This window comes from Grampus griseus (assembly GCF_964374135.1).
Source record: "Grampus griseus genome assembly, chromosome: 8".
Taxonomy (NCBI): Eukaryota; Metazoa; Chordata; class Mammalia; order Artiodactyla; family Delphinidae; genus Grampus; species Grampus griseus.
Genome location: NC_139002.1, coordinates 95,762,507 through 95,783,742, shown reverse-complemented (window position 1 = coordinate 95,783,742; position 21,236 = coordinate 95,762,507). Strand labels below are relative to the sequence as shown.

Here is a 21,236-nt window from a genome sequence, read left to right as displayed (position 1 = left end):
GCAGAGGAAGTGGTAGAGAGATGGTGACCATATTGCCCTTTCAGGCTTTGTGATGTAACTGATGGAGTCAATGCAGCACCACCTACAAGATTCTCTGGGTGGGATCTTGCCATTGTGTGGTTTCCAGCCCTGTGGAATTATAGTTTTTAAAATCTGCCTTTGAATTCTGTGTCTTCCAGAAGAATGGGGATAATGGCAACACTCATTGCCCCTCCTTCTCTCGTAGGGCTTTAAGCTGTTCTCTGAACACACTGCAGACTTTCATGCGGCTGCCTTGACCCAGAAAGCCCTTCCCCCACTTCTGCGCCTGTCAAACTGCTGCCCGGGCTTCGGGGCGGGGCTGGGGGGCAGCAACCAAAAGTCAGAGTCTCTGAATCGTTATGAAATTCTCCTCCCATTATACACCCCACCCCGCCCTGTCCCTTCCCCGGGCAAAGTTTGATGTGCTTCTACGCACTCTGTCTCGTGTTTCGCTGGTCCCCATCATAGTGATTATTATTACACTAATCGCCCCACCACCCACCCTCCTTCACCAGCCATCCACGCATTGATTCCATCAATCATCATTGAACTGTCTGTGGGGAGCTGAGAGGACGTGACAGAAGGAGGTCGTGCCTGTGAGCAGCTCACCACACAAGAGGACGTTTCTCCATCTACCCTGCCTGGCATTCTAGGACCTCCCCAAAACCAGGGCGTTCCCACGTGAGTCTCAGGGACCACCTGTGTCACAGTCACCCTAGGGAGCTTCTTAGACACACAGATTCTTTAGGATCCACCTAAGACCTCTGAGTCAAGGCAGGGGAGGCACTTGGGGAGCTGATTTTTACATTCTCCCAGGTGAAATTCCTATACATCGAAGTGTGGAACCAGCACTTCAACTCTCTTCCTCTGACTAAAGGGCACGCAGGGGCAGAGTAAGGGGTGGCGGGGCCAGGCAGTGGCCCAAGCAACAGTCTAAGGGGCACAAATCGTGGGTGAACAGTAAAGGATGACTACAAATGTGAGGAGGTGGGAAAGGGCTGGAAGCACGACAGAGCGGGTAAACAGAGGACTCTGCAGAGAGCCAGCCCGGGTTTGAACCTTGCCTCTACTACTCACTAGCTGGCTGTGCATCCTGACCTGTAAAATGGGATTGATCATAGCAGCACTTCCTCATAGGGTTATTATGAGGATTCAGTGAGCTCATATTGGAAGAGTACAGGGCACAGGTGGGCAGAACCACAAGATGGAAGAGGCTGGGAGGACTCTGAGTTTGGAGAACAGCCAGCAGACCCTTTAAGACTGAGAGAAATCAGCTTTTATTGTGTTCAGCCACTGAAGTTGGGGGTTGTTTGTTACATAGCAGGTGGTCTTCCCTGACTAATACAAGGTCATGAACAAGTGTCCTGCTAGCCAAGAAGGTTCAATCAGTTGTAGGTGTGTGCAAGGATGCTCCACAGAGGGAATGGGCAGAGAGGATCAAGGCTTTGGGTTGTTAAGAGCTTCTATAGCTGCACTTCAAATTCTCTTTAGAGGAGTTATCTATACAGTTGGAATGAAAATTTGGACAGATGGTTGTTCACACAGACTCTAGGATTTGGTCCTTCCCTGGAAGAAAAATGACTGTTTTTCTCAGTTAACTTCTAGCTTGATTTATTGCATGTTGTCCAACATAGGAAGAAAGAGTCCTGCTTCTCCACTAGAGCACGCATGTGTGTGTGTGTGTGTGTGTGTGTGTGTGTGTGTGTGTGTGTGTGTGTGTTGGGGAGCAGAGGGAATGTGGTACTAGCCAGTGTCCTGTGAAATATCCCAAGTCACAAAATAAATAAGTGAAACTTTTCTGTCCTGATGGTAATTTAAAACATTTTAATACTAAAACAATAATATGGAGTCAAATACAAAAAGTCACATGAACTTTAAGATAGAACTGGAGATTTCAAGAAAGAATCCCAATTACGCCAGAAGACTTCCCATTCTCTGGAGTACGTGTTACCTTCGTCTGCCTCTGGTGCTGCTTTGGAAGGAAAGTTTGAGAAACACTGACCCAGAGACAAGTGGATCCTAACTACAGGTCCACAGACAGGTTCTGGGCTGGCCATGTGTAGGAATCACTTGGGACACTCACTCAACATTCAGATTCTTATGCCCACTCCAGAAAGCCTAATTCAGCAGGTGGGCAAGAGGCATGTGTGTGTGTGTGTGTGTGTGTGTCTATCTAAATTTTATTGAGGTACTGTTGTCATATAGTGAAATGCACACATCCCAAGTCACTAGTTTGATCAGTTTTGACAAATCTGTCCTCTAGGCGCTAACCCACACTTCTACCATGCCTCTTACCACTCAGTTCTCCCCAGTAGCAATCAGAACCACGGTTCTGATTTCTATCACCATTCATTAGTTTCACCTGTCCTAGAACTTCATCTCCATCAGTGTTTCTCAGTCCTGGCGCTATTTACATTGGGGTGAGATGATTCTTTGTTGTGGGGGGCGGTCCTGTGCATTGTAGGATGATGGCTAGCAGCATTCTGGCCTCTACCCGATAGCAGCCTCCACCTCTAGCCGTGACAACCAAGAATGTCTCCAGACATCGCAAATGTCCCCTGAGTTGAGAAACTCTGATATAAATGGAATCACACAGTATAGATGCTTATGTATTATGCCTTCTTTTTTTGACCATGTTTTTGCAACTTACCCTGTTGTTGAGTATATTCACAATTCCTTCCTTTACTGTTAAGGAGTCTATACCATTGTAAGAATACGCCACGACGTACCTGCCCGTTCTCCTGTTGATGGGCACTTGGGCTGCTTTCTGTTTTGGGCTAGTATGACTAAAGTTACTATCGGTATTCACGTATAAGTCTTTCTGTCAACATATATTTTCATCTTCTTTGGAAAAATACCTAGGAGTGGAATTGTTGGGTCATAGGGTAGATATATGTTTAACTTTTAAGAAACTACCGGTTGTTATTTACCATGGCTAAGACATGGAAGCAACCTAAATGTCCATCAACAGATGAATGGATAAAGAAGATGTGGTGCATTTATACAATGGGATACTACTCAGCCATAAAAAAGAATGAAGTAATGCCATTTGCAGCAACATGGATGGACCTAGAGATTATCATACTAAGTGAAGTCAGACAGAGAAAGACAAGTACCATATGATATCACGTATATGTGGAATCTAAAATATGATACAAATGAACTTTTTACAAAACAGAAACAGACTCACAGACATAGAAAACAAATTTATGGTTACCAAAGGGGAAAGGGGGTTGGGGGAGAGATAAATTGGGAGTTGGGAATTAGCAGATACAAACTACTATATATAAAATAGATAAACAACACGTTTCTACTGTATAGCACAGGGAACTATATTCAATATCCTATAATAAACCATAATGGGAAGAATATGAAAACGAATATATATATTCTTTTGTGCTAAACAATATGAAAAAGAATATAGATACTGGTCCCAATGCATAAATCAAAAACTTTACATAGACTCCAGGGTCAAATAAGTATTTCCAACATTGGCCAAGGGCTTGCCATGCCAGCCTCTGTGCTAAGAGCTTACACCCAGTTGTCTTTTCTACTCCTCAATCCAACCTCAGGAGATAGGTACTATTATGAACACTCCCTTTTATAGATGAAGAAACCGGGGGCACAGAGAGGTTAATTAATCAGACCCAAGATCACACAGCGAGTAGCTGGCAGAGCCTGGACTCCAACCAAGCTGTCTTGTTTTAGAGCATGAACTCTGACCACAAGGCTGTATTTCAAACTCTTGTACACATGTTAGTATGCATAATTGCCAGTATCAGAGCCCAGAGTGACAGAGGCTGTCGGGTCCCTGTCCTCTGACCCAGCTCCCCTCTGAAGGGGACTTTGCTGTGCTGAGCCTCAGACCCCAGCCACAATGGCCCATGTTTGGTATCGTCTGAAAACTCTATATTCATCTCTCTCTTACTCTGCCATCTCTTTCTTTAAAGTTCAAGTATAAAGGGCAAAGCCATCCGTTTCCATTTCCAGTTGGGACTGTTTCCCCCACCCGTAACTTCTGGTTGCTGTGATGCTTTAATGTGGATGCCCCAGAGTGAAAACCCAAATTAATAAACAGCCTTTAGGTGAAAAAATTAATCATGTCACAAAAGGGGTCACCTACCATCTCTAGTAAGGTTAAACATTTGTTTACAGATCATTAACTACATAATTAATTTCCTTTTTATCAACATAAGCCCCATAAAAAAAGGACAGCATCTGTCTCATTCACTTCGATGTTCCTAACACTTAGCGTAGGATCTGGCCTGTCGTAGGGCATCAATAAATACTTGTTCATTAAATGAAGGTTTGTCCCTCCCCACCCATGCCATCTGTCTTAGCCTGGATGACAGGAAAGCTGAGCCTGCCAGAGGCCTCCGGGCTTTTCTTCAACAGAAAGTGACATCCAGGGATGCAGGAGGGAGGAGAGGAGGCAGGGGGGCGCACACAGGGAGCGTTACTGAGCCGGCCACCAGCTGGTGTCCAGGGCGACTGCTGGATCTCGAGGTGTCATCTTCTGAAATGTCACTGAACTGTTTGGGAGGAATAGCGAGGAAGAGGGAGGAGCCCCCAGTGGTCGAATTTCCCCCACGGAGTTTTAACTCCTGACACATCCGGGTTGCCCTTGAGTGGACCCAGAGTGCCCCTGGGTGTCTCACACCTCAGCAGCCACTAAGAAGTCCAGGGCAGGTGCAAGAGGAGTGTGGCACGGGTGTGACATAGGACACTTTGGGGCTGTGCCTATGTGAAGCTGGTCGGTGTCCACGCAGAGCTGGCCACGTGGGGAGAAGCAAGTGGCTCATGGCCCCGGAGACAGGTGAGGAGGGAGGAGCCAAGGATACGAATCAGAAGGGGCTGATGCTCCAGTGAGGGTGTCTCTCGCATCTCTGTACCTGCCATGCCAAGCACAGCTGGGCATTCCCTAATCGTTGAACACTCGCCTCCACTGGAAACCTTCCCTGATTCATCCTGCATCTCTATTTCCAGACCGTCTTTTCTGGGTTCAAAGGGCATTTAGAAAGAGAATCCCACTTTGAAATCTTGCCGCTCCTACACTGGCAGTGTAAGGCTTGAACTCAGGTCCTCCCATGGGCTTTGCCCTGCTGAGCACCTCCTTCCTCCCAGGCACTCATCCGCTCCAACCATAATCCCTTCCCAGGCTCCCTCCCTCAAGTCCCAAACCTCTTTTCTGCTTCTCGGGCTTTGAAGTTTAAGCTATTTAAGTGGAAACATAGATGCATTTGAAAGATGGGGTGGAACCAGGGTTTTGAAACATAACAAAGAAGATTGTACAAGGGAACAAGATAGGTAATCAGCTGCTGCTTTCACTACTTGGAGAGGTTCATGTAGTGGTCAGCAGACTCTGCTTCTCGCCTGGTCAAGGGCTATAAATCATTCTCCACTAAAGGCAGCCATTGCCATAGAGGATCTTACCAAGGCAGGACGAGGATAAACAGTAAAAGAGGATGCGTTTGGCTGGATGCAGAGGGTCTCAGGGAGATGTTTGAGCCTAGGTAGAGTTTCTCTACACCAAGGTCATGATCTCCTGTGATGCTCAATAAAAAATGCATTGCATCAGTTCAGGATGCTTTGGGCTGCAATTCACAAAGACCCCAATCCAAACGGGCTTCAACAATAAGAACAACATTATTCATGTAACCAGAAGTACAAAGGTAGGACAGCTTTCAGGCTCAGTTGAGTCGGTGGTTTAATGACACTGTCATCAAAGACATAGCTTCCTTCTGTCTCTCTACTCTGTGGTCCACCTTGTCGGCTCTGTTCTAAGACCGGCTCACCTTGCTGTCGTGAGGCAGGGCCACATACCTCGTATTCAGCAGGGGAGAGAATCTCTTCTGGTGCCGTGCAAAGCAAGTCCTTTCATTCTGTCTGGGGTGGCTTCCCCAGGGCAGAAACAGTTCCCAAGATGATGCCAAGAACGATTGGAATCAGACCAAAGAGAACCCCCCTCCCCACCCTTGCCCCGGAGCTGGGGTGGGACCCAGAAAACCTGGTGACCTGGACGGAAGTAGAGGGAGCAGGGAATTGATATTGACGGACACCCAAGAAAAGCCTAACCCGTTACAGGCTCCTGAGGTTCTCAGGGGCACACAAAGTGAGACCCACTGTGTAGGGAGGAATTCGAACTCAGGCTCTGCAGAGACTTGAGGTGACACAGACTGGACCTCACTCAAAACTGAGCCCAGTGATTATTTCCCCATTAAAAATGCAAAGTCAGCCAAATATGATCTAACTGGGAATTAATCAACATAGCCCTTTTCTAAAATGATTGAACTGAGATGAAACCGAGTGTAAATGTAAAAGTGTTCCCTAGACCAGCCCAAGAGCCTCCGTTCTGGCCGCAGAAGTGACAGAACAGGGTGACTCTGAGAAGAGGATGTGGTCCAGTGGCCTGCGGGAAGCTGTGGGAAGCTGCCGCACAGGGGGGAGTCTTAGCAGCCCGAACCCCGTGATGCTGCAGTTGCCACTTAGAATCCAGCATCCAAAACAAATAAGGACTTATTTTTTTGAAAAACAGCTGCAAGGCAGTGGAAATGACACAAATTGGAAGTGAAAACTCTCTGGAGGCTTGGTTATAGACTGCGCATCAGTGGTATGACCTTGAACTTCCTCCATTCTCCGTTTTATTGTGAAATAGTATAATTAGCATAACTCGGATGAAATGTTAGAGGCAGGCAACACTTTGTGGAGGACAAAAAGACATGGGGACATCGGCCATTGCTCTGTGTGTCTCCTCCCGGGGTCCAGCCTTCCTCCCCAGCCCTCCCTCTGCCTTCCAGACCCCCTGTCCTTCAAGGTCTAGCTCACGCCCTGGCTCCTCCCTGACCTCCAGGACTCCTCTGCCTGCCCCCTGCAGGTGTCCTCTGCTCTCTCCCACCTGTTATTTACACAGGCTGTCTGCCACCTGCTTCTGTACGGCAGTCCCAAACTGTCAAATATACTCTTTTTTTTTTTTTTTTTTTTTTTGCGGTACGCGGGCCTCTCACTGTTGTGGCCTCTGCCGTTGCGGAGCACAGGCTCCAGACGCACAGGCTCAGTGGCCGTGGCTCACGGGCCCAGCCGCTCCGCGGCATGTGGGATCTTCCCGGACCGGGGCACGAACCCGCGTCCCCTGCATCGGCAGGCGGACTCTCAACCACTGCGCCACCAGGGAAGCCCCGAATATACTCTTATTTACTCTCTTGTTTGTGATTGTCTCCCCAACTCACCTGTACCGGCAAATAAAGAACAGAGTCTCCCACCTCTTTGTAGCTTGGCTTGTGGGAGTGAAACAAGCCTTGAAATCACGTTGCCTCTTGAGCGATAACTCAGAGGTGAAATGACCTGCCAAAAGTTCCTCAAGCTCAGACGGTTGGGTCAGTACTAGAAGCCAGGCCCCTGGATGCCCAGTGACATTCTCAATGTGGTGGAGGTGCAAAGGGGGGCCTGACTTTACAAATCATACAGCTCCTCCCAGGGTGCCTAGTCGAAATGTGTAATAATGACAAGCGTCTCTGAAGGGTGGGTGCTGCCTGGCAAAGGCTTGAAGGCAGAAGAAAGGTTGGGGGCCCCTGGGGCAGTGGGCTTTGGGGCCAGGCTGGTCTAGGCTTGATCTTGTCACTGCCCGCACTGTCTGGTCCAGGGCAACCTTGGTCCTTTGAAGTCGGAAGTGCTTTTCGAGCTCATGCGTGCCAGATGCGCTCAGCAGAGATCAGGATAGAGGTGTCCTAGCTTGGGCTGCATTATAGCCTACTGGGCAGTGTTTCCAAGCGGGGAATGAAGGGTTTTATCGTCCCTAAGCCCCTTAGGGAGTTCTGAAGGATACATGAGGCAATGCAGGGGCTGCAGCCCTCAGGGTGCCCGCAGGAAGTGGGTGCTCAGGAGAGGCTGGCTCGTGCTTCTCACCCCTTTCGCACCTTCTCATGGACTCTCCGTCCATTGTCCAGTCAATGAGGATAGTTAGGAATGCTCCCGTCATCAAGTTCCAGCCTCCTTCAGGAACGGTTGGGGACAGAGTCTCAACCAGGGAAGAATGTCCAGGAGTTGTCCTGGGGCAGTGAAATCTACAGAGCGCAAACACACTAAACCTGAACTTTGAAACAGTGCAACCACCGCCCCCTCCAGGACTGCACACTCCTCCCAGCCTCTCAGTCACTCCTGCCACTGGGTAGAGCAGCCTTGACGCCTGGCCAGCCCCTCCAACAGCGGCAGAGCCGGGGGGGCAGGACAGCAGGACAGCATGGAGGGCAGGCAGCTCCTTGGGGGCTCTGCTGTGGGTTGTTACCTGACTCAAGCTGAGGGCCGTTTTGTGGGCTGCCCACCCAGTGCGCCAGCAACTCAAGCTCTAGATCCGGTCGTCCACCCTCAATTTCCTGGGGACTGGACGGGTCCTCGGTATTGCTGCCTGTTAAATAACTTTGAATCCCTCAAGCAGGAGAAATCTCAGTCCCCAGTGGAGGCAAAGATAGGAGATTCCACTCCTGTATGAGGCAGCCTTGCTCACTTAAGACTTGACAAGCAGGTGGGTCTTCGTGTAAAGAAAAGATGGACTTTCCCCCAGGTGGACTCAGCCCTACCCCAGGGCACATAGCTGGGCAAGGGGTGCACAAATTGCATTTCAGCCCCCACTTGCTCCGCATCCAGACATCTTTGTGCAGTGCACAGAGCACACAGCTGAACATGGCAGCCCTAGCCACAAGTATGTATTGTGTGCTCCCCGTGAGCCGACACTGCAGGAACAAGACAAGACATAATCCCTGTGCTTGTGGAGCTCACATACTAGTGGGAGAGACTGACCACAAACAGGTCAGGCTATGGTGAAAACAATACAGGGTGAGAGAGATGCTGTAAAGCAAAGCTGGATGTGGTGATAAGGAGGGACAGGCTTGGAGGAGGGACTTAATTTAAAGCTGGTGGAGGTGGGGGTGAGTGGTTTGCGGGGAGGAGTTGGGGGCCAGAAGCCAAACCCAGAAAGAGTTCAGCCTGTTTGAGAAGCAGGTTGCTCAGTGGCTGGAAAGGGGTTTGGGGGCAATGTCAGAAAGATGAGCAGGGCCAGGCTGGGCAAGCACTTATCGGTCACTGCAAGGAGTTTGGATGTCTTGCAAATGTCTGTGGGGCCACAGACATTTCTGAGGCATTGGGTGGAGAAGCGGAGGGGGAGGAGGAATAAGAGAGAAAAACTAGGAGGAGGGAAAACAAAGAGGCAGGTGGCACAGATGAGAGCAGTGGAGGGAAGGCCACCGTGATAGGCCTGGGGCACAGCTGTAGGGTGCATGGGGGATGGATGCAGGGGGGATGGACGAACAGGGCTGACATCTCAGCAGGCCCCAGCGTGATTCATGATGTTGGGGGTTCTGCTGTGCTTGGAGGTGACATTTTGCCTTCCCAAGTCATGATCCTCAGAGCAGAAAGGAGCCACAGCCCTCCCTCTGCCTCCCCTGAAAGCTCAGGTCATCTACTGTCATTTCTGGGGGTGGGAACAGGCAGGAGATCCTCTCCTGGACTAATCAGAGTGATTTGTGTGTGCAGTTCAATGTCAAAAAGTCCACAGAGCCCGTTCAGCCCCGAGCCCTCCTCAAGTTCCCAGATATCTACGGCCCCAGGCCGGCTGTGACGGCCCCCGAGGTCATCAACTACGCTGACTACACGCTGAAGACCACAGCAGAGCCCGCTGCACCTGCCAGCTCCCAGGCCCCGAATGACAGCCGCCTCAAGAGGCAGGTCACAGAGGAGCTGTTCGTCCTTCCTCAGAATGGTAGGGGTCTCTGCCCCTCACTCTTCCATGGGCAGTACTCAGCGAGGGGTGAAAGCATCTCTGTAGATGGTGGGCATGGCCAGCCCCAGTGTCCGTGGCATTGGACACTGGGCAAGCAGTGGGCACAGCACCTTGGAGTTACAGCCCTTTAGCCCTTTATTCCCTGCATGTTCCCACATTGCATCTCCCCAAGGCCTCCAACTTTCCACTGGGAAATGGAGAGTCCCTTTCTAGACATGGGCACCACTATAGAGAGGGGATAAAGAGCTGCGGTCAAACTACGGGCTTCAGAGTCATGGGTTTAATCTCTCCCCTTTTATATACCCATTGTGTGACCCTGGTCACGTTGCTAATCTTTTGGGGGCCTCAATTTCCTCGTATATAAAATGGGATCATACTGTCACCTGCCCAGTAGGGTTGTTGTAAAGTGTAAACATAATAATGCATAGAAAGTGTTTAACTCAGAGCCTGGCCCAAGGATGTAATCAAAACATCATCATTAGTATTGTTTCTATTCTCCTTCTCATCACCATCAACATCAAGAATGTCACACCTTTCTGTGTACAGCGCCATGCTGGACACTGGGGCAGATATGAAGGCAGAGACAGCGCCTAACCCAAGGGAGCATGCAGACTTTCATAAGGAGACAAAAAATCCAGCCAGGAGAATGGATCGTTACATGGTTTGTGTCGTTGGAGAGGGAGATGGTGCAAACAGAAGCAGCGTAACTGGCTAAGGCATCTTCTGGCCTGGGGCCAGCACCACGCTGGCCAGTGAACAGGTGCCCCCCCCACCAACCCAGCCCAGAACCACAGTGCTTATGCTGGCATTTCTTCAAGAACAAATACAGGTAGTGCTGGTGGCAGGAACGAATCCTGGTTGGCTTTTAGCCTCCAGGTTTGCCAGCTCACATTTTAAATTAAAATAAACCCATTGAGGCCTTGAGAGCTTAAGCTTGGAGGGTGGGGAACAATTCGCATGAGGACCCTTGGGAGTGGTAATCAGAATCAGAAGCAGAATCACAGGAGGGCTCCTTGGGAGCCCCAGACTTCTCGAGGCTGGGATGAAGCCAGGCTTGGCCACTCTCCACCAAGGACAGCAGCAGAGTACTTCAGAGTCTGAAACTTTGAAGAATTCACAACACATCCATTTGTTTTCTCTTTCTGGTTCCTCATTCCTTTCCCCACCACAGAAGGCAACAACCAAGTTCTGATTCCACTGAAATCTAAGAGCTGTTTGGTTCATCAAATGCTGACCAGAGGCAGGGTGTGCAGAGGGAGAGGACGCCCGATTAGACACTGTCCCCATGATGTGTGCAACTCAGTCTACTCCCACCATCAATGATTCTCATCAGCCCCTTTTAGAGCTCAGGGTCCCGATTCTTTTTTTTTTTTAATTTTTATTGAAGTATAGTTGATTTACAATGTTGTGTTACTTCCTGCTGTACAGCACAGTGAATCAGTTATACGTATACGGGGTCCTGGTTTTTGAAGCTGAAGCTGTTCTGCATTTCCCAGGGGTGCTGGGTTTGGTTTGGTCTCGGTTTGGTTTTGATTTTGAAGGCTGAAGCAGTCTGAGACCCGAGAGCTCTGGGTGCCAGGCAAGCCCCCTCTGACACTGTCCATGTGCTGCCCTTGGAAGCCACCCGGGGCCTGGGTGGGTGTTCGTTTGGCTTTACACATTGCGCTCACATCCTGGTCAACCCATTCCTTGCTTAGACACACCAGGGAGAGTCTTCACTACTTGCAGGAACCCAATAATGAACCATTTTGGAAATTAAATACTCTTTTATATTTCTGCCCTTTAAATTAGTCCTGAAAATCAAAAAAAAAAAAATTAAATTCCAGTTTGCTACAAGTGGAGTCTCCTCAGCTGCTGGATCCTTTCATTCTCATTATGCTTGACTAATGAGAATCTTAGATGTTTGGCTCCTGTCCAAGTGAGGGGCAGAGTGAGCAATATTTGTAGTTTTCAGAACTTCTGAATTAAATTCATTCATTCAGCAAGTATTTACTGAGCATGCTCTAAAGTCAAATCCACTATCTCCAGCCTTGCCCTCCAGTATCTACTCCTGCCTGACTAATTCTCTGACATTTATTTCCAGCCATGAACTCCTGGGGAGCAGGGATTGGACTCTGTGAGAGAGATGGAGCTGGAGATGGGCTGGGGAATGATTTGCTTGAAACAGGATGATCAGGACCACACAGTCTGTGACAGTTTCCCCTGCTGAAAGCTCACCAGGGGCCAGGCCCTGGGCTAAGTACTTTTCTCACTTTATTTCATTTAATGCTCACAGGAACTCCAGGAAGAGGGAACCGCTATCATTCCCATTGTAAAGATGAGGAAACTGAGGTTCAAAGAAGTCAAGTAACTTGTCCAGGGTCACATAACTATTATGTAACAGCTCATGTCTGACGCCAAAGCCCATGTCTTGCCCACTGGGCTGTGATGGTCCCTTGAATGGTAATGCCCGGGACCACAGGTGGTCCCCTGGTGCAGCCACCATGATTTTGCACCTGGTTAGGAAGCTTTGGGTTTGGATTTGTGGCAGAGATGGAAAAGGCATGATCTGGAAAACAGGACCCCAGCGTGGGTGGGAGTAATGGCTTTACCTTCTTAACAGGTGTGGTGGAGGATGTCTGTGTCATGGAGACTTGGAACCCAGAGAAGGCTGCCAGATGGAACCAAGCTCCCAAACTTCACTACTGTCTGGACTACGACAGGCAAAAGGCGGAACTATTTGTGACTCACCTGGAAGGTATGTTCTTAGCTGACTTTCACGGCCTTCTGTGTGCTTGTCTCCCCAGAGCATCTGTGTCTGGAGGTAGCACTGGGTACTAGATTTTCACTCTGTAACAAACAAGACCCTGATGTGTGTGATGCTCAGACACACAGGGGTTTTTCCTCTCTCTCATATACCAGTCCAAAGTGGAGATTCCTGGTTGGTGGACATCTTTCCTCCAAATAGTGATTCAGGGACTGGGCTCCTTCCACTGAGGCCTCCTTGTCATCTGTATCTAGCAGGTGGAAGGATGGGGAGAACAGGGAGAGCGCACAACTGTTCCTTAAAAGCTGTATCCTACGTAAGGTATGCATCACGCCTGCTCACTTCCCATTGGCTGGAACTTGGTCACATGACCACTGACTGCAAAGGACGTTGGGAAATGTGGCCTAGCAGGTGCCCAGTTAAAAGAAGGGAATGGGTTTTGGTGAACAGCTAGTCGTCTCTGCCATAGATGCCTTTGACATTGGACAGGGCCTGTGCTAGACACAGAGGGTATTCTGAATGGTCAGCAAAGCTTTTGTAGTCCTAGAAGCAGGTAGTCTTTCCTACAGGGTCAGGATGTCCCTGGTCTCCCTACCCTGACAATTCACTTTACCATCAGCAAACAAAGCTAAGACTTTGCAAAGGAATCGGGGCTAAAAATGCACTACTCTGGGGCCCCTGGAAGCTGGAAGCTGGGGACAGGATGAATTGGACTTTTGTACTTAATTTTATTTTTTTGAGGGTGTGTTTTTCGTTTTTACTTCTTTTAAGATTTTTTTTAGTGTTTCATATACTTTCTTACATTTGGGCTGCACAGTAGTCCCATTTTACAGTTCGGAAACTGAAGTCTAGCAACGTCAGGTGACTTGTCTAAGGTCACTCCAGCTAACTGGTGCCAGGGCCAGGACTAAGCCCAGTTCCCCTGAAGCTCAGTGCAGGGCTCTTTCTATTAGGACACATGGCCTCAGTTCTTCATCTTCTCCGCCTGGGTAACGCCGGCTACCACTTCTCAAATTATCACTGAGGAACCAGTCATAAAAGCTCCACAGGTGCAAATTTCCACACGGGGAAGCCTTAAAAATCCCAAAGTTCAGATGCAAGACAGCAGTCATGAGGTAGCGGCCAAGCGATTTATATCACAGGTAGTTGTGTGGTAAGTATTTAATGTAGAGAGCAAACGAATTATGGAATCAGCAGCAAGACGAATGAAAATCATCAGCAGTTTGTGGGCCCTGGCGCCTTGGGGAAATCTCAGAGTCATGAGGAAGATCTCCCATTTCTAAATGTCTTACTGAAAGGCGATTCCACGAAGCCAGTGTCGTCAGCCCCGGCGGGGTCTTTCAGACGCCCGAGGTCATGACGACTAAGGCGGATTCTGCAGCTCACAGCAGGGCCCTGCTTCTCCCTTCCCCTGGTCCTCATAAGCCCTACATCTGGCTGCTTTCTCCCCGGCTGCAGCTGTGACCAGTGACCATGACGGAGGCTGTGACTGCTATATCCAGGGCAGCGTGGCCAACACGATGGGCTCCGTGGAGGCCCAGACGGCCCTGAAGAAGCGGCAGCTGCACACCACGTGGGAGGAAGGCCTCGTGCTCCCCCTGGCAGAGGGAGAGCTCCCCACAGCGACCCTGACACTGACCCTGAGGACCTGCGACCGCTTCTCTCGTCACAGTGTGGCCGGGGAGCTGCGCCTGGGCCTGGATGGGGTGTCGGTGCCTCTGGGGTCCGCCCAGTGGGGCGAGCTGAAGACTTCAGTTAAGGTAGGGTTGCCTCTCCCCGGGAGAGGTAAAACCTGTTAGTGGCACATGGGATGCAGGACTGGGCCAGTGCTCATGGAACAAACTTCGGAGAACTTCCCAGGCTAGGGGCGGGGGTCTGGAGAGGGAGGCGGGTTATCAAAGTAAGGTGGAGTCTTGAATAGGGTGGGGGGCTGGGGGGCTGGAGGGGGGTGGGGGGCTGGAGCAGACTGATAGCTCAGGACTGGGGATTCCTGGTGTCTAGTTTTGCTTCTAGCTTGCCATGCACACACCCACCCCTGGCCTCGCCATCATGGAAAACATCGCATTGTGAGTGAATTGGCTCTGGTGCTAACAGTATTATCCCCATTTACAACCATTCATACTCCCCCTGCACCTAATGTGAGCCAGGCAGTGCAGGGGAGAGGAGCGCCGGGCAGAGCCCCTCTACTCGTAGAAAGTACAGGCCTGAGGGAGAAGTTGGAACAGATGACGATGACGGTGATGATGGCTATGATGATGATGACGTCTGACATAAGGCATCTAAGAGGGGCCTAACTGAAGCGCTCAGACGGGGAGTTCTAAAAGGCCTGGTGTGCAGTGGTGCTTGTGCTGGGCTTTGAAGGACTGACCAGGCCTAGGGGGTGTTGGTTGTAGCCTGGGACAGTTCTCCCCACCCCTCTGCTGCTGCAGAAGCCATGAGTGGGAAACAAGCGTCTGCTGAGATGCCTCGCTGTTCAGAGAGAGGTTCCTTGGAGAGCAAACCATCATTCCCCACAGGCCAGGACAGTGGCGGGGGGGGGGGTGTCGAGGAAGGTCAGGGCTGCAGGACAGTGTGTGGCTATTTAGGGCCCCAGGTCCAAGGCTCTGCCATGATGGTGCCTAGAGGGAACCTTCTGGATGACCAGTCTCTCAACCAGCTGGTCAGTGCCTTATCTGGAGACTGTATAGCCTACAAAGCCTACGATAGTTACTATCTGGTCAGCAAAAGTTTGCTGACTCCCACGCTGGAGTAATAAAAATACTAACAAAGACACTAATTTTTGAGCTTTTGCCATCTATCCGTTGCTATGCTTCGAACTTTGCCAAAGTTCTGTCCCTAATCAACCAGGCGGAAGTGACACCAGGACTATGGCATTTACAGGCAAGAGAACTGAGGCTTAGAGTAGCTCAGTGCCCCGCGTGGGGTCACCCACCTGGGACCTGGCAAGCTCGGCCTTGAGGCCAGGTCAGTCTGGTTGGAAATCCCGGGTCGTCCTCCTGCCGCTGTGGGATGTAAGTGCCCGACAATGCCCGAGACAGCAGTCAGCGGCGCCTTTCCTGATGAGCCCCGAGGGAGGGGAGAGTACGCTTTCACGCCCCACCTGCTCCACTTCTTGCTATGATATCTTCTTCGCCTTATCTTCCTCTATTTCCCAGCCTCAGCAAATTGATAAACACTGACAGCCACTGTCAGCTGGACCCCGGCTGTTCCCGAGCACACGCTCTAATTAGTGTGTGATTTGGGACTTGTGTGGAAGCACAGCCTGGGCCCCCCGGGGAAGAGGAACCCGACACTTTGGTTTGTTCAGCTGGTAAACCAACTTCCTCAGGAGATGGAGGGGCTCCACCCCAGGGCTTTGGAGAGTCTGGTGCTGCTTCCCAATCGTAGAAATGCAGCCTATCTGGGCAGAAATCCCAGGCACCTAACCTGTTTCCATCCTTTCCCCTAGAAGAACAAAAGTGATTCATTCATTCCACAAATACTTTGCCCGGTTCCCACCATGTGCCAGGTACAGTGCTGGGAGCTGGGGACACAGCAGTGATGAAGACAAAAGACCTGCCCTCACGGCTCATCCATCCTAATGATCGTTACACTCATCGTAGCCGTCACTGTTCCGCAAATATACTCGCACATCCACTTGGACCGCTGGCCTGCTTGCCGCAAATGTGAACAATCTCAGAGGGCGGCGTGGAGTCAGAAGTCTGAGATGGGGCTCTCGGTGTATGAGAGCCCCAAGGCCAGGCTAGGGAGCCCCTTGCCCCCACTAGCTGGAGGGTGCGGGCCGATTTGAACAAAGTGGGCGGAGCCATCAGTTGCTGGAGCCCACGTGGTTTTCTTCTCTCGGTCAGAATGGGTTAAAGGAGGTGCCGGTGGTGCCCCAGTTCTCACCGGAAGACACTCAGCCAAAAGTGGCATGTGCGTCACCAGGGACCACAGAGTGACCCACTCCAAGGGCGGCTGGAATGATTCATTGAGAACCCAAGAGAAAGACGCAGGGGTGGTGGGTGCGGGAAAAAACAGAGAAAAGATGGAGAAAGAAAGCGGGTTATTTTTGTCAGCAGGTACTTTAAACAGCAGAGCCGAGGGGGCAGATGCTGTTCAAATTCTCCAGCTGCGGCACAGCCAGCTGGGCTCATCTGGGGCTCGCGGCTCCCTACACAGAGGTGATGAGCCCTTCACGGGCTGATGGGCCCAGGCTGCTCTCACTTGGTCACCCTGTGGCCACAGCCCAGGCCAACAACTGTGGACCTCCAATAAGTGATCTTGAATCAGGAGGCTGGTGCCCATCCCAGCTCAGCTGCCACCCCTCAGTACACATGCCTGAACTCAGTTCCTTTACTGTGAAATGAGAGGTCTGTCCGCCGAGGATGCTGGAGGACCACGGGTTTAGGACTGGGGCTTTGCTATTGAACCAGACCCCCATTCAAGGCTCAGTTTTGCTACTTACTGGCTACATGACCTCAGGCAGTGAAGGGCCCTCTCTGAGCATCAGGGTCTTATGCTTAAAATGGGAACGAGGTCAGTATCCCTCTTACTCTTGTTGTCAAGATTAAATGGGATGTCTCACCCTTCCTTCTCACAAATATGTATTGTGCGTCAGCTGTGTGCTAGGTGCTGGGGATGGCTTTGCGGAGATGAAGGCTTGGGGGATAGATACCGTAATTGCACCCAGCACAGAGTGTGTCATGTTAGCTGCTACCCTTAATGCCATTACCAAATTCCTGGCATCTCCCAGAATCATTCCATCACATGACTAGCCACTTAGGGCTAGTTGAATCATTCCGGTCCTATTGAAGACATGTTTCCTGGATGAAAGGTGTGACCCCGGCAGAGGGCTGGCCAGCTACTCCATCCAGCTTCACTCCCTAAGCACAGACTGGCTCCCATTCACCCAGAAACAATGTTCCCACTTAATCAACTCAAGAAGTAGTCATTGTCCTTTCTTGATAACTAATGGTGATCGTCAAAGCAAGGGGACAGATACTGTCGTGTGTGCCAGGCACTGTTCTAAGCCGTTAAATCATTACTCATTTAATTTTCACAACCCCATTGGGTGGAGATATTATTGTTCCCATTTTACAGATGAGGAAATGGAAGTTTTGGAAAGAGAAATAACTTGCCTAAGGTCACACAGCTAGTAAAAGGTAAGATTGGAACTGAGACCAGACAAACAATTCTAGAGTCTATACGCTTAGCACTCCCCTTGGGCTGTGACCTGCCTCCTGTGGTGTCTCTTTCACTCGTTCTCGTCCCTCAATGGATTTGTTGAAATTCCAAGCAAACTCTTGTAGGAATTTCAGTGGAGACACTCTGTAAAGCTGCCGGTGGGGGATGGACATGCTGGACGCTTGCCGGAGGCATCAGCACCTCCTGCAAATCAGTTACTGCCAGTGTCTCTGGTGTGGTACCTCCCCTCACAGGCCCGGCCTTTTGTTGACACGGTTGGCCATGCTGTTGACCAAGCCAGGCCCTATTCAGCATTAGTACATCGCATTATTGACTCTCTCAGGCCTGCAGGGCCTGGAAGGGATTATTTTTTCAAGCAGAGTAATGTCTTACAGCAGCCCGCTGCCCCAGGGACCTGATCAGTCAATGCAGTGGTTCTCAAACTCTGTTCCCTAGAACGCTAGGGCTCTATACAGACGCCCCAGGAGCCGGGGGCGGGGGTGCTGGAGGTGAGAGGGGGTCCAGGCCCTCTGGCCCTGCCACATCCTGAATGGCATCTCTTTGATCTGTTTTATATGTTGGATTTGAATATAAACTGTTTGGAAAATCACGTTTTGTGGCAAATGAAAAAAACTTGTATTGAAACACACGCTACACAGAACTCTGTACCTTCCTCCCTTCTGCGAGGGTGGAGAAAGCAGTGCTGATGGGTAAATTCTTTCCAGGATGCCCGTTGGATACAAGGCTAGTGTGATCCCAGCCTCAGCGATGGTGAGGGAGTCAGAAGGCATCCCTAAATGAGACTCACCTCCTGCATCCCCTCTTCTGTTTCAGGAGCCGTCTGCAGGAACGGGAGAGGTCCTTCTCTCCATCAGCTACCTCCCGGCTGCCAACCGCCTCCTACTGGTGCTGATTAAGGCCAAGAACCTCCATGCTAGTCAGTCCAAGGAGCTCCTGGGGAAGGGTGAGTGAGGTGTGAGAGGGGAGCTAGGGCCCCTCCCACTGCGAGGGGGGGTGGCACCTGGGAGGCAGTGGGCACAGGTGAGCAGGGATGTGGAACATGAGTGCGTTTGTGGAGTCAGCCTCAGCTGTGTCCTCCACCCCAAACATACAAACCAATTTGGAAGGACACACTCACTTCTCTAAAGTCACATGCATTCACTCCTGCGCCAATCCCACCCACTGGGGCCCAGGAATGAGCTACCTGGGGCTCCCTATGTTGCGGATCCATCACAAGAAGAATCAGCCTTACCCATGGGTCATAGGAAGCCAAGAATCAGACTGCAGCCAGGGAGTGGAGTGTCTGGGCTGTAGGGAAAACTTAGGCCAGCGCTCATCAACCGGACCTGGCTGGACCCACCTTCCGGGCCGGTGTCGGGAAGCCAGGGTTCTCCCTCCCCAGTTTCAGCTAGCCATCACTCTACTCCCCACACCCACCCTAGGCTCCCCTCTCTCCCCAGACTTTGCCAGCCTGCCATCCCCACACCAGCTGAGTGTGGGTGACAGCAGACGGCGTGTGGGTGCACAGGCTAAGGTGGCGTCTGTGCATGTACCCAAATAAACATCTCTTCAGCACTCTGGAAGCCTTGGCTTCTCCTTCTGGATACCCCAGCACAGGCCCCAAGTCTTAAGGACCAAACAGCCTCTCTTGTCAGAGCAGAAAAGCAACGTTGGTCAGCCCTAGGATACCTGGACCCGGAGCCAAGTGCTCAGAGCAGGATATAAATAAATAGATATTTATAGCAGCAAACAAATAAAGAATTGCCTCTGCATTCAGAACCTTTGAGCAAGAGATTTTTGGCGAATGAAGTCAGAAGAGTTGGTCTGGCTGACAGATTCCTGTGCCAAAGGTCAGAATTCATTGCAATTTCCTCATCCCTTCCAGACAATACTTTGCCTCCTCCTCCGTTTTTTTTTTTAAAATTTTTATAGCTCCTGTCAGGACAATTACAGCTCAACACTTTATCTCTCAAATATCTCTGCTGAAATAACAAACTAACCACCTGGGGGTGATAATTATAGCAATAAATACAGGGTAACAATTACGCTCACATTGGCTTCGGAAACCCTGACTCATGAAAACACAGTCTGAGTCCTAAGCCTCGTGATGTTACGAGAAAGCTTGTCTAGTGGCCTGTCGGCCAGTCTCCTGGGGTGCAGAGCTCTCCTGGGGGTCAAGGCAGGCTGCCCTCACCCTCCGCATGAGGTCGGGATCCTCAAGTAAAACTTGCAGAAGCACAGACGAGAAGAACTCAACCAACCAGCGGGAGACCTGCTATCCTAGGAACAGACAACAACGCCTGGACGGAGAACCGAGGGGATGAAGACATACGGATGGCTTAGTGTTTCTGGTCTGAGTTTAAAATCAAGCTGCAGGGGCTTCCCTGGTGGCACAGTGGTTGAGAGTCCGCCTGCCGATGCAGGGGACGCGGGTTCGTGTCCCGGTCCGGGAAGATCCCACAGGCCGCGGAGCGGCTGGACCCGTGAGCCATGGCCGCTGAGCCTGCGCGTCCGGAGCCTGTGCTCCGCAACGGGAGAGGCCACAACAGTGAGAGGCCCGCGTACCGCAAAAAAAAAAAAAAAAAAAAATGAAGCTGCAGGACGTCTGAGCCATCATCCTGGGCCTGGTTTGATGTGGGACGTGAAGGCGCTCGGAAGGGCTCATGACGAACCTTCCTGGCTGTACCTTAGCGTGACCCAGTCATGGGCCGCCTGATGACCAGCCATATATATTGTGCTATGGTCTGTTCTCCACACTTGAGGCAGGAGCTTCTGCCGTATCCCCATGTCTAGATCAGTGTCTGCCGTATGGTGGGCATTTAATAGCTGTTGAGTGAATACATGGCCCATGAGGTGGGGGAGGGGTGGTAGAGAGGGTGCCTCAGTGCAGATCTTGAGCCAGAGAGCCTGTCTCTCCATCCCCAAGAGGGAATATCGTCCCAGGCCCCACCATGCCCCAGAAGCTCACTCTCGGCCCTTCTCTCTGTCTCTGTCCCCCTGTCTCTCCCCAGATGTCTCTGTCAAGGTGACCTTGAAGCACCAGGCTCGGAAGCTGAAGAAGAAGCAGACGAAACGCGCCAAGCACAAGATCAACCCCGTGTGGAACGAGATGATCATGTTTGAGCTGCCGGATGACCTGCTGCGGGCCTCCAGTGTGGAGCTGGACGTGCTGGGCCAGGGCGCCGAGGGGCAGAGCTGCCCGCTGGGGCGCTGCAGCCTGGGCCTGCACGCCTCGGGCTCCGAGCGCAGCCACTGGGAGGAGATGCTGAAGAACCCGCGCCGGCAGATCGCCATGTGGCACCAGCTGCGCCCGTAGCCAGCCGCCCAGGCCGCCACCCTCCTCGGGCGCAGCCCGCTCCCAGCCCCACTGTCCTCCACGACCTCCTCTTGTGCCCCCTTCGCATTCTGACACCAGAAGACAGATGTGTGTGTGAAGACCAGGACCCTCTTCCTCTCCCATCACACTCCTGTTTCTTAAAAACAAGCAAGGCCGGGCAGGGCGGAGACGGGACATTTGGGTCAGGAGGAATG

At 51.1% G+C, this 21,236-nt stretch overlaps 1 protein-coding gene across 1 annotated transcript in view; it reads left to right on the top strand.

Moving 5' to 3' along the window:
• The window catches only part of SYT13 (synaptotagmin 13), a gene marked incomplete at both ends in the record, with an annotated part of 38,801 nt that extends 17,780 nt beyond the window's left edge, over nucleotides 1-21,021 (top strand). The window contains 5 exons of the mRNA XM_082660387.1: nucleotides 9,547-9,772; nucleotides 12,396-12,530; nucleotides 13,998-14,299; nucleotides 18,540-18,669; nucleotides 20,717-21,021. Coding sequence (XP_082516513.1) covers nucleotides 9,547-9,772; nucleotides 12,396-12,530; nucleotides 13,998-14,299; nucleotides 18,540-18,669; nucleotides 20,717-21,021 — 1,098 coding nt within the window. The remainder of the gene's footprint in view (nucleotides 1-9,546; nucleotides 9,773-12,395; nucleotides 12,531-13,997; nucleotides 14,300-18,539; nucleotides 18,670-20,716) is intronic.
• Between the last annotated feature and the right edge of the window lie 215 nt (nucleotides 21,022-21,236).